Source organism: Mastomys coucha, unplaced genomic scaffold, assembly GCF_008632895.1.
Source record: "Mastomys coucha isolate ucsf_1 unplaced genomic scaffold, UCSF_Mcou_1 pScaffold16, whole genome shotgun sequence".
NCBI lineage: Eukaryota > Metazoa > Chordata > Mammalia > Rodentia > Muridae > Mastomys > Mastomys coucha.
The window spans coordinates 51,706,019-51,721,705 of record NW_022196898.1 but is presented as its reverse complement, the minus strand read 5'-3'; the positions used below and the strand labels follow the sequence as shown (position 1 = coordinate 51,721,705).

Genomic DNA, 15,687 nt, shown 5'->3' with positions numbered 1-15,687 from the left:
ACTCGACCAGTGTAGTGCATATGTGCCCAGTGGTGACTAGTCTGTAATCTTGTCCCCTTTTATTTTATCACTCTGGGAGCCATCCATGAGCATTCCTCCTAGAGTCTACTTCCGAAGTCCTACAAGTTTTGGGAAGCTAATATACAACACTGTCCTGAGTTAGTGATTGTCCAGAGACTCTATCTAGACAAGAGTTTTGCATGGCATTGCTTTCCTATTGGATAATAGTGCCGCAGGCTGCATGGCTGACAACTTTTAAATTTTATTATCTTCAAATTTAATATCTTTAAATTTTAGTGGGCTGGTGAGATGGCTCAGTGGGTAAGAGCACCAACTGCTCTTCCAGAGGTCCTGAGTTCAAATTCCAGCAACCACATGGTGACTCACAACCATCCATAATGAGATCTGATGCCCTCTTCTGGTGTGTCTGAAGCCAGCTACAATGTACCTATATATAATAAATAAATCTTTAGAAAAAAAAATTTAGTTATCTTCAAAAGTCTTAAATCTGATTTTACTATTCCATCTTTGAACTTTTCTAGAATACTTTTTTCTTAACCACAGCTTATTCCTAAATTCCTCATAAATTACTCACAGAAAATTGAAAGACTGACTGAAAATAGTAGTAATATGCTTGGCTTGCATGGCAGGCACGCTGTAGGAATGCCCAGTAGGCCAGAAATAGGGGCACTCACCTGGAGTCTCAGCATTTGAAAGACTGGAGCAGGAAGACCACAGGGGGCCTACAGAGGGGGTTAGGATTGGCCATAGCTTAGGAGTCTTCTAATTAAAATGTTGTGCTTTCACTTAGCAGAATTGCAGGCATTAATAGACAGGAGAGAGGCAGGACAGAAATGTCAACTTTGGTGAGAGTCCTGGCAGGAGGGTAGGTACATAGAAATCTAGGCTCTGTAGGCTTGACAGGAAGAACTGTGTGGGGCCCTTTCCCCCAGAGCAAGACAATACCATTTACAGGAAACATTGTTTATGCCAAAAGCATAATCAGGTGAGATAAGTAAGACACAGGACCATTTACTAGCAACAGTTCACTTTCCCAGCTGCTCTCTAAGAGAGTTAGGTGAGAAGCTCCAAAAGAGCCACGTCCTAGAGTAAGGAGCTGGCTCTAGACGCCAGCACACCTGCTTTTATTTTAGGCATTACTTCTTCTTTGCTGTTGACTTTACTTTAAAAACTTTTATCTTTAGCTATGACATGTAACTAATTTTTGAGCTAGGTTACTTTTTTTTTTTTTTTTGAGGAGAAAAATGCCCTTTAAGACATTCTACACAAGAGGATAACAGTAAAGTACCGAGTGGTGTTCAGTTCTCTGTTCTTGATAGATTACAGTCTGTCTGAAAGTACTTTCTTCCTTAGCTATCCCCCTAGTGAACTGCAAGGTAAATGTGACATAAGAGTGGAAGTTGTCTGGCTTTTGCCTGTACTGATAATGGGAATGGAATAAATATTCTAACAGTAAGAGTTTATATTCCCTTAAGCCAGCCTTCCCTGTATTAAATGCCTTCCACTAATTTAACTTGCCTCCTTTTCTTAACTGTGGTATCTTTTGTGAATGGAAAGGCTTTGTCTTAAGTGTCTAGAATTAAACCTGAGCAGTGAAGAAAACACACAGTAACAACCCACAGTATGTTTAGACCCAGCAAAGCAGTCTAACTGTGATGTTTTCTCCATCAGCTGGGCTTCAAGCAACAACAAAACATTCTGGATTCCCTGTGAGGATGGATAATGCTGTGCCAATTGTACCCCAGGCGCCCGCTGCTCAGCCTCTACAGATCCAGTCAGGAGTGCTCACACAGGTAAAAGCCAGAACAGTGTATGCAGTATTGCTGAAGCACCATTGAGAATCAAATATTTTGTCCTAAAAAAAAAGTGGTGTTTGCTTTGACTGTAAGATCTTTCTTGCTCATGAATCAGACGTCTTAAAATGAAATATCTCTAACAAAACAGAATATTTCTGTCCTTACAACTTTACCATTATCTCTCTAGACTTGTAGAGATGACATTCTGTGCATTGAGAAATGGTCATGACAGAATTTTTTTATTGTAAAATGTAAGGTTTTATTCACATCAATCTACCTCCTCAAATATAATAATCTTTCATTCCATGTGTTTAGTAGAAAACTTTAAAATGTTATATTTTCCAGATGATTGAGAAACTAAGGTCATAGACAAAGTCATAAAGGATTTGTATAGTATACAACATTACACTTTGAATTCATATGTAAATGTTTATGGTCCACAACATACAAGAAATTCTAAAATCCAAAAACTTATTTTGTGAGTCTAAGGAAGATTTCTTCATAAATGAAATGCCTGTTTTATAGGATGTTGAGAATCTGGCCCAGGACAGATTCCTAGCCTCTTTGTACCTGATACCATTGGCTTTTGGCCTAGTGGGCTAAGCCACTCACAGCTGCATGGGAAAGGCTGTGTCCGGCATGGGCGTTTAGGTGGTAGGAGTTTAGCTCATTGCCAGTAATGACTTGGGGGGATAAGAACCCGTCTGAACCCAAATAACCTGCTCGGTGTTTATTCACTCACCTGCCTAATCTACATTTCAGGGAAGCTGTACACCACTAATGGTAGCAACTCTCCACCCTCAAGTAGCCACCATCACGCCGCAGTATGCGGTGCCCTTTACCCTGAGCTGCGCAGCAGGCCGGCCGGCGCTGGTTGAACAGACTGCTGCTGTACTGGTAATTCCCTCACTTGATTGTGTTACTAACGGAGTTTCTTGGCTTGCTTGCTTTTTTTATTTTTTCCTGTTTGTTTTTGTTCTGTTCTTCTGGTTTTCTCATTAAAAACAAAACCAAAAAACCTAGCTTAGTCTTTGCAGAGGGCATGGAAGCATGTGCCATCTTGTGGCTGCTGTGTCCTTGCTACATCTTAATGTCTCATTGCTTCCTCCCTAACATTTGCTGAAGCACTGTTTGCCTCTGAGGATCAGTGTGGCTCTTCTTTGCCAGCCTAGTGTGGTTAATGCTCTTTGTGTAGCCACAGGCAAGCTTCAACACTCCCACCTGCTTTCTGCCCTCTCTTACCCTTGTCTTTTGAGATAGAAGCAAGTGAATGGCCTTCCATTTGGCCCTGCCACAGGTATCCAGATGCCAAAATTTGAACTCCCTGTCAAGCTAGCTGCTCCCTTTTGTTATCTTGATCTCCTAGAACTTTTGTGTGTATAGAAATGTTTAAAATGGTCTTAACGTATGGCTTCTCATCACATGACTCCCTTCTGTGACTGTCTGAAGATAGTGCTTTTTGTCATTCACGCTTAGTGGCGCCTTTCATCTTCCATGTAAGGATGTTCCCTTTAAAATACACTTAGGTCATTCTTCTCTTCAGAATTAAATTATTTAAATTAAATTATTAAATTAAATTAAATTATTTAATTAAATTAAATTAATTATTTGTATTGTATCCCTATTTTTTGGGATTGTTTTGACAAATTATATTACAAATAAATTGCAATACAAAGATGGAAATATGGCTGACAAACTTGCAAATACAGTACTTTGTTATTAGAAGTCCTGCGGGGGAAAGTCAGTGTGAAAAGCTAAGTGAGTGGCGGGTGTGTCCAGCTCAGATGAGTGAGTGGCAGTGTGTCCAGCTCAGATGAGTGAGTGGCGGTGTGTCCAGCTCAGATGAGTGAGTGGCGGTGTGTCCAGCTCAGATGAGTGAGTGGCGGTGTGTCCAGCTCAGATGGGAGCAAGGCCGCTGGCTTCGAAGTGTATGCTAGGAATCGTGACCTCCGGTGGTTTAGGCTGTGCTTTGGTTTGGTTTATTTTGGTGGAGTTAGAATTGTTTATTTCAAATCCAGCATTTCATTATTTGACATTTAAAATGAGGTAAGCCTCTGCAAACCTAAGTGATACTTTTGGATCTCCTGGTATTTATTTATCTTTCACAGTGGATTTAAATTTCTGTTATATCTCAAGTATTCATGAACTAAAATGCTTTCAGAAACATACTTGCATGGAACTTGTTTGGTTTTCAGTTTAAAAGTCTTTGCCACCTGTGGATTGTTTCTCGTAAGCATAAAACCTGAGTGCTAGGGAGTCAGAGATAATTCCAACTTGGTTGGCCCACCTTTTAATTTGCTCACTTATAATAGTTTTGAGATTGGAAATGTCAGTTGACTTTTCACCTTTGCTGCTCTTCTTAAGTTTGCTCTAGCCATTTGTTAAGCTTTGCATATTTTTGTTCTTCCTCTGTCAAAACAGTTCGTCGCTTGGAACGCCAGATTTCTGCCTCCCATTGAAATGTTATTTCTTGCTCTGTATTAAACTACACGCTTTGTCTTGCGCAGGTGTTGGCTTATGGAAAGACGCATGGTGTGACTTAACATCTCTTATTTTCTGTTCTGTTCTGTTTTGTTTTCAATTCTGCCTATGGTAGCAGACGTGTTTGCGGTTTCTCTGCTCAGAAGGCTTCTTGTTTGGAACCAGTATTTGTAACAAGTGGATCTGTTACTTGCAGAAATATTTTTGAAACTGTTTTGATGGGCTTGCAATTTGAAATTCATGAAACAGAACCATATGTACCCTCGTAGGTGAATTGCACTATGGATCTCAGATTTAAAAAAGAAACTTGTTACATATTTTTTCAGAATGTGCCAGTTTCTGTAAGAAGTACAGAAAATGTATGTTGTTACTCAGTCTATCCCAAGCACCATCATTGTTTCTTAAAAACTAGAAGTCCTCTATTTTCCTGTAGTGATTAGTACAGTGCTAGAATGCATTTCTACTAATGATACATAGAACATACATTTTTGGCAACCTTTAAAAACAATGTGGTGCTTTAAAAATTTAGAAAAATTTTTGTTCATTGATTTAATTTTTAATTCTATCATATAGCTAAAAGTAATGTTTTCAGCTATCTTTAGTTGGTATCAGCTTATTTACCAAAACATTTGGTATTTGGTCATCCATGTCTGCTATATTTTCTATTCTTCTAATAAAGGGGACAATTCTGTCCTATATTTTATGGGTTGAATTGATCTGTTGTCTAAATCTGATTGGCATTCAAATTTTAGAATTTCTATTTTCTAAGCAAGTCCTCCTGTAGGCTTTTGTGAAAAGAATATTATTTCACTAGGGTTTGCTTGAACCTCCAGGTTCCCTTTGTTAACAGCACAGAAACCCATACCTGCAGGGGCCTTTGTTTCTTAGTAGCCTGTGGTAAGGCTATGCTGATGGCCAAAGGAGCATCAGCAAAGCCTCTTTCCCTCTCACAGTCTTCAACCACCAGTGAGCCCTCTGTACTTCCGCTCTCTCTTTTTTAATCTCTGCAAGTTAACAATCTACAAACATTTTTTTAATATACAACTTTTTCTTTCATCTGAGAAACAAAATAAAAAGCTAAGAATGAGTCAAGTCTGGATCTCTCATGTGTTTCTTTGCAGCAAGCCTGGCCTGGAGGAACCCAACAAATTCTCCTGCCTTCAGCTTGGCAGCAACTGCCTGGGGTAGCTCTACACAACTCTGTCCAGCCTGCTGCCGTGATTCCAGAGGCCATGGGGAGCAGCCAGCAGCTAGCTGACTGGAGGCAAGCACAAGCATACCCCGCCCCGCCCCCTCCTACCCCTCCCTTCCCTCTGCAAATTTGTATGGGTAGGAGTCTACAGAATAGGAATACTTGATGTGAAGAGACTAGAAAGAAAGGAGATTTTATATTTGAAATCCTTTGAGAAAAAGAGCCAACAGTCTAGAAAGAGTCATAAGAAAAATAGGAAATATTTGAAATATAAGAAAGTGCAGGTTCTGTGGTCAGGAATCATTAACTTCATATTTAAACAGGCCTTAAGTAATTGGAAAGAACACAGTGAGATCTTAAAGCCTTACAGTCCCAGCGACTGACTGTAAAAAGTAAAACAGAGCTGTGCTTAAATGGCTCTTGCACCCATTTGGTCCAGTATTTTAGTGGTTTGGGGAGTCACTCTTCTGTTTCTTTATGTGGTACAGGAATGCCCACTCTCATGGCAACCAGTACAGCACTATCATGCAGCAGCCATCTTTGCTGACTAACCACGTGACCTTGGCCACTGCCCAGCCTCTGAATGTTGGTGTTGCCCATGTTGTCAGACAACAACAGTCTAGTTCCCTCCCTTCAAAGAAGAATAAGCAGTCTGCTCCAGCCTCATCCAAGTAAGTCTGCGTTAGGTCCTTCACTTAAAACTTGAAGAGTTATGTTGTCTGGTGTTGATTGCCACAGTATAGGTATTTTAGGTTTGAAGTAGCAAGTACCTGCCAAATTGAGCATGAGCTGATCTTTTCATCTGGGTGGTGTGACCTTGATATGATCATCTTTTATGTCTGCTGTCACTTTGGATCCAGGCCACCTTTATAATGTTTTAATTTTTTGCTGTATTTTACTATTTGTGTGATGTGAAGTAAAGTGAGTATGTGTGTATGTGTATGTGGTGAACATGCCTTGGCAGATATATGTAGGTAAAAGGACAAGGTCCAAGAGTCACTGGGATTGAATTCAGGCTGTCAGGTTAGGGTAGGAAGTACTGAGCTGTCTGGCCAAACATGTTTTCACTTTTCTTCCTACTTTTTATAGAGTAAAACTTAACCTTGGGACAGAGGTGCATAAAATTACAAATATGTTCTTATTGGAGCAGTAGCCAGGATCATGAGTTTTTTATTAGAACTTTTATAGTTAAATGTATTAGTGATTAGGTAAAGAAGAACCAGAAAGCAGTTAGAAAGTTAGAGGAAAGGATGTGAAGTTGGAATGGTGGGGCAAGGGCCAGCTAGTCTTAACTTGTGAACTTTTCCACAGATCCTCTCTGGAAGTTCTGCCTTCTCAAGTTTATTCTCTGGTTGGGAGTAGTCCTCTTCGCACCACATCTTCTTATAATTCCCTAGTCCCTGTCCAAGACCAGCACCAGCCAATCATCATTCCAGATACTCCCAGCCCTCCTGTGAGTGTCATCACTATCCGTAGTGACACCGATGAAGAAGAGGACAACAAATACAAGCCCAATAGGTAAGCTAGGCAAAAGGTTGCCAGGTATTGTCTGCCTTTGTTAACATCAACACACCTTTTTTCTTTTTTCTTTTTTTCTTTTTCTTCAAGAGAGGGTTTCTCTGTATAGCCCTGGCTGTCCTGGAACTCACTCTGTAGACCAGGCTGGCCTCTAACTCAGAAATCCGCCTGCCTCTGCCTCCCAAGTGCTGGGAATAAAGGCGTGCGCCACCACTGCCCGGCTACATCAGCACACCTTTAGTCTTTGTCTGATAGCTGTATTAAAGGGCAATTTTGACTGAAAACAACAAGAACAAAAGACAAAGGGCAGACAGAAGGAAGGTAATTTGTAAGCATAGGTTGGATGTTAGTCCTTATATGGTCTGAAAGCTGAAGAACTTGAATATCAGCTTATTTCCTTTTTTTTTTTGAATCAAAATTTCCTTTATACAAAGTATTAAAATACAAATTGCATTTCTAAAGTGAAATCATAGATATACCCAGTTGTAATCATTAAGTAAACTAAGTTAAAATGCTATACATTAAAGAGAAACATAAATGAAGCAAATGTATGAATGAAGACACTCCTGAACTCCCCATTTCATCGAGCATCAAAACCCACCAATCTTTTAGTCCTTTTCTTGTACATTATTCTGTATCCACATTCTCTGCATCTGATTGGATCCCTGGATTTTATCTCATTTTCGGTGTGACACTCTCCACAAATATATATCATTGGCTGCGGCTTTGGTGATTGGACATCTTTCTGGGTATCCATTGTTAGTGCCTCCGCAGCTTGAAGAAGCGTCTCTTCTCAGAGCACACAAAAGCTTCTTCCCCAGCTTATTTCCTTTTATATAGCATTTTTTGCCAATTATATTAGTTATTTTTCTGTTGCTGTGTAGAACATCTTGACAAAAAGCAAGTTAGAAGCAAAATGGTACATTTTGGCTTAGAGGTTCAGAGAACATAAATATGGTCAGTCTCATGGTGGGGAAGACTTAGAAGCAGGAGTGTGAGTCTGGAAGCTGGCTGAGCACACTTGATTCACACTGAGGAAGCAGACAAAGAACAGGAAGGGAAGCCAGGCTGTAAAAATCTCAAAACCTGCTCCAGTGGTATGTGTTCTCTAGCAAAGCTCTACCTCCAAAAGATTCCATAGCTTTCCCAAGCATTGACACCAACTGGGACCCAAGTCAGCTTATGGGGGACCGCCGTCACTCAAGCCACACCGCTGTCCTTAACTAGGCAGTTTATTGAGAGGGTACTGGGAAGTTTAAGAACTGTGCAGCGTGCCTTGAGTGATCTGTGTGATGTTCTTTATTGAGCTTTTGGTGACAGGTGTGACCTTTTACCTACGAAGGTAGATGTCATACATGAAAGTGAATTAAGAGACTTTACCAAATTATAACTAAGTGAGCTTTAAAGATTTATTAAATTCCAGATGTGGTGGCACATGCCTTTAATTCCAGTACTCAGGAGGCAGAGGCAGGCAAATCTATAATGAGTTTGAAGCCAGCCTGGTCTACATTACAAATATTAGGCTAGCCAAAGGGGCTATACAGTGGGATCTTGTCTTTTTTTAAAAAAAAAAAATCTATGAATAAATAAATAAGCAAATAAGATAAAGATTTATTATTCATGCTCGGGTGCCTGTGGAAGCTGGGAGAAGACATGGGGTCCCTTGAAGCCGGAGTTACAGTGCTTATGGGCTGCCTGACTTGGGTGCTTGGGAACTGAGCTCTGGACCTCTGAAAGAGAGAGCAACAACCACTCTTTTTTTCCCTTTTCCTTCCTTCCTTCCTTCTTTCCTTCCTTCCTTCCTTCCTTCCTTCCTTTTTTTTTTTTCCTGACAGGGTTTCTCAGTATAGCCCTAGCTGTCCTGGAACTTACTTTGTAGACCAGGCTGGCCTAGAACTCAGAAATCCGCCTGCCTCTGCCTGCAACAAGCACTCTTAATGAACCGTTTCCAGCTTCCTAAGTGAAGTTTGAATGAACTTGGAAAAACAAAGTTAGAAAGCATTTCATTCCTTTTAGGTGAACTTGCAAGTCATGTTTTGAAGGTGCTCATTGAACTGATTTAGGGAAGAGAAAAAAAGTAAACCTTTTGGTGAAAGAAAGTGACAGACTAATAGCAAAAGTTATCTCTGAGGTGTAGCCCCCATGATTTCTCTGACTGAAGCCAATCCTATTAAAAAATAAGGAAAGTTGAAGATGGTAAAGTGAGATTCATTATGGAATCCTTTTCAGAACAGTGAAGCTGGGCATGGTGTTACAGTACACACCTGTTATTGCAGTATTTGGGAAGCAGAGGCAGGAGAATTTGAATTTTAGGCCATACTGGGCTACGTAGCAAGACTCTGCCTCAAACAAATGAAAAACAAAACAAAACCTATAGTGAGAAGTTTGATTAAAGACAGGAACATTTGAATCTAAGGAAACGATAAAGGAGGAAAAGCAGTGCTTTGAAGACTATTACTGTCAGAACTACAAGTGGGAATAGCTAAGCGGCAACATGGGTGACTGTGGACTGCAAGGTCGTTTTATCCTGGGTCTGAGTGCTGTCTTTACCATTTATGCTTTGTATGACCTTGTATAAATTCCTTGGCTATGTTTTCATTTCCTTATCTACAAAATAGGGGTGGGGTAATACTGCCTGTTGTGCAGGGTTGAAAAGATTCCCTGGCTGGTTACAGTGTGTGAAAGCAGTGCCTGATACAGATTAATATTAGCTTTTAGCTGCCGTGGTTCCTGTCACCGTTGTTAGGAGAGAGCTACAGACCCAGTAAGATACATCACTTAGAAGGCTGATGTGTTATAAAAGTGATAACTGTCTGCATTCTCTTCTCCCCAGCTCGAGCCTGAAGGCAAGGTCTAATGTCATCAGTTATGTGACTGTCAATGACTCTCCAGACTCTGCCTCCTCCCTGAGCAGCCCATATCCTACAGACACACTGAGTGCTCTGCGGGGAAACAGTGGGACACTTCTGGAGGGACCTGGCAGGACTGCAGCAGATGGCATTGGCACCCGTACTATCATTGTGCCTCCTTTGAAAACACAGCTTGGAGACTGCACTGTAGCAACACAGGCCTCAGGTAAGGAGGATCTTTGCAGTCAGAATCCAAGTTTCCTTGGATGTGTATATATTTAATATTTAGCTAGACTATGTCAGTGGTTAAAGCTAAGCATAGATGTTTTTAAATAGTACTTAATTCAGAAATCAGTTCCCTGTCATAGGAAACTTTGTTTGATGAACTTATCTTCCTACTTTATTTGCGGATTAATGGGAATGCAGTTGTATTTGGTGTCAGCATAGTGTTTTCAATATATTTGCCTCTGGTGGGAAAAATTGATAAGACATCCTTCAGTAGCAGGAAGCAGTTTGGCTTGCCACACCTAATTTGGACTTAATTATCTAGAGTAGGAAGGACTTGATAATACTAAAGATGACTGGGAGCTGAAGATGGTGAGTTAGTAGTTAAGTGCTTGCTGTTCTTCCAGAAGACCCAATTTGGTTCCTGTTACCCACATCAGGCAGCATGCCACTGCCTGTATAACTGCAGCTCTAAGGGAAGCAAGACCTTTTGGACTATGTGGGCATCCTCAAACATAGACACACATACACACATGGATAAAATTCAAATAATTTTTTTTCTTTTGGTTTTTTGAGACAGGGTTTCTCTGTATAGCTCTGGCTGTCCTGGAACTCACTCTGTAGACCAGGCTGGCCTCGAACTCAGAAATCCACCTGCCTCTGCCTCCCAAGTGCTGGGATTAAAGGTGTGTGCCACCACCGCCTGGCTCAAATAACTTTTTAAAATGACTTTAACATATCCTTTAGACTTTCAACCATAGCAGTAATTTTTTTTTTTTTTAGTTTGATTTTTACCTAATAATTTCTATCCACTTTGCTGTTGGATACTGAGCTCGGGGTCCTTAGTTTAGTTGTGTGTTAGCTGAACAGTTCTAGGCAGTAACAAGTCCCAATTTTAGAGTAGAACTTTTACTTATATCACTTCCCACTGCAAGCATCTCTGGTTGCTAGGCTTGCATGGTTCTTACATCCTATCAGAAGTTTGGGGGAGATAAACCTCTCTTAACGTCTAGATGCAGAGAGGCCTGAGAAAAGCCATCTTGTTGGGCTGCTGCTTCCCATTGGCAACTGTATTGCAAAGGAGGGAGGGATAGTTTGGAGTGTTAGAATAGCCATCTGTGTCTTACTTAAACAGTGTTTTATTGTAGGTCATTCTACTTACTGCTTACAGGCCATAAAAGGGTTCTAATTTAAGAACACTGTGTTAAGACAGTGCCCTTCTCCTCCATAGAGAAAGTAGTCTGCTGCCTTGAAGACAAGGTAGAACATCCTGATGCCTGGTTTCTGAATATAATTATTAAGACTTATGCCTTAATAATATGCTCCACATGCCAGGTTTCCTACTGGAAGCATAGAAGGAAGCTCCTTTTATATTCTACCATCCTTTAGTTTCATAGACTGTGAAGATAGTACCCCAAAGGATAGAAGTTTGCTTTCATTTTGGACCCTTTGGACCTTTAAATATTCTGATAATTACCAATATCTCAGCTTCTCATTGTCACTTATTGTAATTTATTTCTCATCTGGCATAAAAGTACAGGCTCATTGGGGGGCATGGAGTGTATCCTCTGTGTTGTGTCTCCAGTGTTTCCTTATATGTAATAAGACAGTACGTTGTTTTACTTAGGTTTACAGAGATTCTATTTAAGGATCTCTGTGGGTTTGTGGCAACACAGAAAAGAGATGGATAAAACAGTTTTTGTTGTTCTGGTACAAATGTAATTGAGGAGCCGGGCAGTGGTGGTGCACGCCTTTAATCCCTGCACTTGGGAGGCAGAGGCAGGCAGATTTTTGAGTTTGAGGCCAGCCTGGTCTACAGAGTGAGTTCCAGGACAGCCAGGGCTACACAGAGAAACCCTGTCTCAAAAAACAAAAGCAAAAACAAACAAAAAAAGTAATTGAGGAAGTAAGGTATACTGAGACTTAACTCTTGCAAATGACAGACAAAATGTGGCCTAATGTGATGCTCTGAGGTTAGATCAGTGCTTCTAAACCTTGACTCCTTTTTAGGTCTCCTTAGCAGTAAGACCAAGCCAGTGGCCTCAGTGAGTGGGCAGTCATCTGGATGCTGTATTACTCCCACAGGGTACCGAGCTCAACGAGGGGGAGCCGGCGCGGTGCAGCCACTCAACCTTAGCCAGGTAAGCGCTAGGGGCTGCTACCTTCTGTTTGAGTTCTTCCCTGTTGTTACTCTTTGGAGAACCCTGCTTCTGGCTGGACTGCTGAATAAAGCCAAATGAAGCTCCTTTTGTGTCAAACATCTGGTGTTCTGTGGCCGGCGTCGTACCTGCATGTGCTACGGCTCTTCATTTGATCAGTGAGTGTGTAGGGGATGTACTGCTCCGCCATACATGTTTTGAACCAGATTCTCTTCCTTTATCCTCAGGCCATAAGTAACTGGAGCCTTACCCTGTTTACCTGAGTCAACACTGAGAAAGCCACTTAATTATTAAAGTGGCTGGTTCTAATCCTAACTGTTTCTTGAGTTTGGGACACACCCTATCCTTCCCTGTGATCTTCTGATGGGATAGTGAGGGGTATTCTATTCCATTTCTGTTCCCCACTTTCTCAGCTAAAACTCTGGGGCTTGTGTGATGTCTCCCAGAAGTATCAGAATGAGGGCTTAGCTGTTTACAGGAGAGAGAGAGAGAGAGAGAGAGAGAGAGAGAGAGGAGAACACACGCAGGTGCAAATGGAAGTTGAGTTAGCACAGGTCCTAGAGGTCTATACTAAAGAGAGCTGAGGCGAGCTTAGAGGAGAGCAAAAGAAAACAGTAAGACAAGTCAGTTAACAAAACCACTGATTCCAGGACAGGATGAGTTAAGTTATTAACCTGTAGGAATGGAAGATTCTCCACTTCCTCTCTCATACTTTTATACTTAGGAGCAAACTCTTGCTTTCTTGAGCGGAGTTAGGATCTGTTCTTCCAAGAGGCAGAGGCATAGTTGGCTCAATTAGCTTTTATTGCCTGACTGGGAGATTCCAGAAATAATACATGTGAGAGCCTCAAGGCCTTTGGCGCCATGAACCAGAGTGACCTCAAGATTCCTCATTCCCTTCTTCCTCCTTCCAGAACCAGCAGTCATCGTCAGCTCCAACCTCGCAGGAAAGAAGCAGCAACCCTGCTCCCCGCAGACAGCAGGCATTTGTGGCCCCGCTCTCCCAAGCCCCCTACGCCTTCCAGCATGGCAGCCCACTGCACTCGACGGGGCACCCACACTTGGCCCCAGCCCCTGCTCACCTGCCAAGCCAGCCTCACCTGTATACGTACGCTGCCCCCACTTCTGCTGCTGCATTGGGTTCCACCAGTTCCATTGCTCATCTTTTCTCCCCCCAGGGTTCCTCAAGGCATGCTGCAGCTTATACCACCCACCCTAGCACTCTGGTGCATCAGGTTCCTGTCAGTGTTGGGCCTAGCCTCCTCACTTCTGCCAGTGTGGCCCCTGCTCAGTACCAACACCAGTTTGCCACTCAGTCCTACATTGGGTCTTCCCGAGGCTCAACAATTTACACTGGATACCCACTGAGTCCTACCAAGATCAGTCAGTATTCGTATTTGTAGTAGATGAGCACGAGGGAGGCTCCGTGGCTGCCTGCTACTAGCCCTGAGTTCTTAATGGGCTCTGGAGGGCACCTCCATTATCTCCTCTTGAAAGTTCCTAGCCAGCCGCTCGCTCGTTCTGCAGGGGCCCACTGAAGCAGAATGCTTTTCTCTGGGGAACAGCTCTCAGTGTTGACTGCATTGTTGTAGTCTCCCAAGTCTGCCCTATTTTTTAATTCTTTATTCTTGTGACAGCATTTTTGGCCGTTGGGAGAGCTCAGAAGCCCATCTTCTGCAGTTATCAAGGAAGAAAGATCGTTCTGAAGTTACCCTCTGTCATACATTTGGTGTCTTTGACTTGGTTTCTCTAAATGTTTTTAAGAAGCAGTAAAGCTCTTCTTTATGAGGAAAAATGTTGATAAAGGATTTGAAATCTTGTAACAGATGAGAAAGAGTCATTACTTTTTGTTTGTTTAAAAAACTAAAACACAAGACTTCCTTGCCTTTTATTTTGAAAGCAGCTTACGAAAGCTGTACTTTGCTATCAGGCATTTCTCCTCAAGAGCTGATCTTTGCTTATGGCACATCGAAACTTTTCATGTCATGCTATCCTTATTGGGCAGTTGTTACGATTTTAGTAAAACTAGCTGAGTACTGAAACCTGTGCAGCCCCTGCTGCGCTTGCTCGCTGCTGCGTTCCTTACCGAGCAGCGCGCTAAAAAGGCAGCCAGCGCCTGCTGCTAAGGGTGAGGGCCGTGCCCACCAGGATTCATTCTAAATGAAGACCATGGATTCTTTCTTAGATTATTGTTTTAAAGCCCTCCTCCTCTCTCTGGTTTCACTTAAATTCTCCTACTAGAAAAGCCAGTGAGGTGGTAAGTGTATGGTGGTTTTTGCATACAATAGTATGCAAAATCTCTTTAGGATGAGATGCTGGCACTGATGAACATTGCCTAAGATTTCTATGAATTTTCAATACACTTCTGGGTTTTCCTCATCTCTCCCTTCTGTTCATGTGACTTATTTGAGGGGAAAGCTAAAGAAACTAAAAACCAGATAAGTTGTGTGTAGCTTTTATACTTTAAAGTAGCTTCCTTTGTATGCCAACAGCAAATTGAATGCTCTCTTACTAAGACTTATATAATAAGTGCATGTAGGAATTGCAGAAAATATTTTAAAAGTTTATTACTGAATTTAAAAATATTTTAGAAGTTTTGTAATGGTGGTGTTTTAATATTTTGCATAATTAAATATGTACATATTGATTAGAAAAAATATAACAATTTTTCCTCTAAATCAAAATGTTATTTGTAATCAAATGTGTAGTGATTACACTTGAATTGTGTATTTAGTGTGTATCTGATCCTCCAGTGTTACCCCGGAGATGGATTATGTCTCCATTGTATTTAAACCAAAATGAACTGATACTTGTTGGAATGTATGTGAACTAACTGCAATTCTATTAGAGCATATTACTGTAGTGCTGAGTGAGCAGGGGCGTTGCCTGCAAAGAGAGGAGACCCTTGGGATTGTTTTGCACAGGTGTGTCTGGTGAGGAGTTGTTCAGTGTGTGTCTCTTCCTTCCTCCTCTCCTCTCTTCCCTTATTGTAGTGCCTTATATGATAATGTAGTGGTTAATAGAGTTTACAGTGAGCTTGCCTTAGGATGACCAGCAAGCCCCAGGGGACCCCAGGTTGTCCGCTGGGATTTAACAGAACAGGTTTAGTGGCTGTGTTGTGTAAGTGCGTTGTTCTCAGTCTCCCTGCGACAGTGAAAAGTCACAGCCGCAGCTTTCCTCTTTTACTGCCACCTCTGTCCCCGTTCATTCTGGATCTTCAGCTCAGTTCTCACAGAAGCATTCCCCAATGTGGCTCTCTCACTGTGCCTTGCTCCCTGGCTTCTGTGAGAATTCAGGAAGCAGGTGAGAGCAGTGAAGCCAGTGCTGAATATGCATATTCGGAAGTGTGTGCAATCACTTAGGATGGGGTTCCTTTTTCTCTTTTCCACGTAACAGTCCTTTCTGTGCATAGTTGTCGTTACTGGTAAACTTTGCTTTTTTTTTTT

General features: G+C 41.7%; 2 protein-coding genes and 1 pseudogene across 10 annotated transcripts in view; 2 read left to right on the top strand and 1 right to left on the bottom strand.

The window, feature by feature from the left end:
* Hipk1 (homeodomain interacting protein kinase 1) overlaps positions 1–15,048 on the top strand; it is a 52,471-nt gene extending 37,423 nt beyond the window's left edge. For 2 of the 8 annotated variants that reach the window (XM_031375032.1, XM_031375034.1), the window contains exons 9-16: positions 1,693–1,814; positions 2,580–2,714; positions 5,420–5,562; positions 5,979–6,161; positions 6,802–7,008; positions 9,842–10,083; positions 12,093–12,223; positions 13,156–14,004. In XM_031375032.1, the coding sequence (XP_031230892.1) occupies positions 1,693–1,814; positions 2,580–2,714; positions 5,420–5,562; positions 5,979–6,161; positions 6,802–7,008; positions 9,842–10,083; positions 12,093–12,223; positions 13,156–13,644 (1,652 nt within the window). In that variant the 3' untranslated portion in view covers positions 13,645–14,004. Of the gene's footprint in view, positions 1–1,692; positions 1,815–2,579; positions 2,715–5,419; positions 5,563–5,978; positions 6,162–6,801; positions 7,009–9,841; positions 10,084–12,092; positions 12,224–13,155 lie in introns of all 8 variants that reach the window. The other 6 variants (XM_031375038.1, XM_031375033.1, XM_031375036.1 and 3 more) reach the window with 6 other exon arrangements.
* On the bottom strand, positions 7,412–7,775 carry LOC116093538 (annotated as a pseudogene). Its single transcript, XR_004119740.1, has one exon. The product of XR_004119740.1 is annotated as a DNA-directed RNA polymerases I, II, and III subunit RPABC4 pseudogene (transcript).
* The window catches only part of Olfml3 (olfactomedin like 3), an 8,845-nt gene continuing 6,410 nt past the window's right edge, over positions 13,253–15,687 (top strand). The window contains exon 1 of the mRNA XM_031375042.1: positions 13,253–13,349. The gene's annotated coding sequence lies outside the window, so the exon portion shown is untranslated. The remainder of the gene's footprint in view (positions 13,350–15,687) is intronic.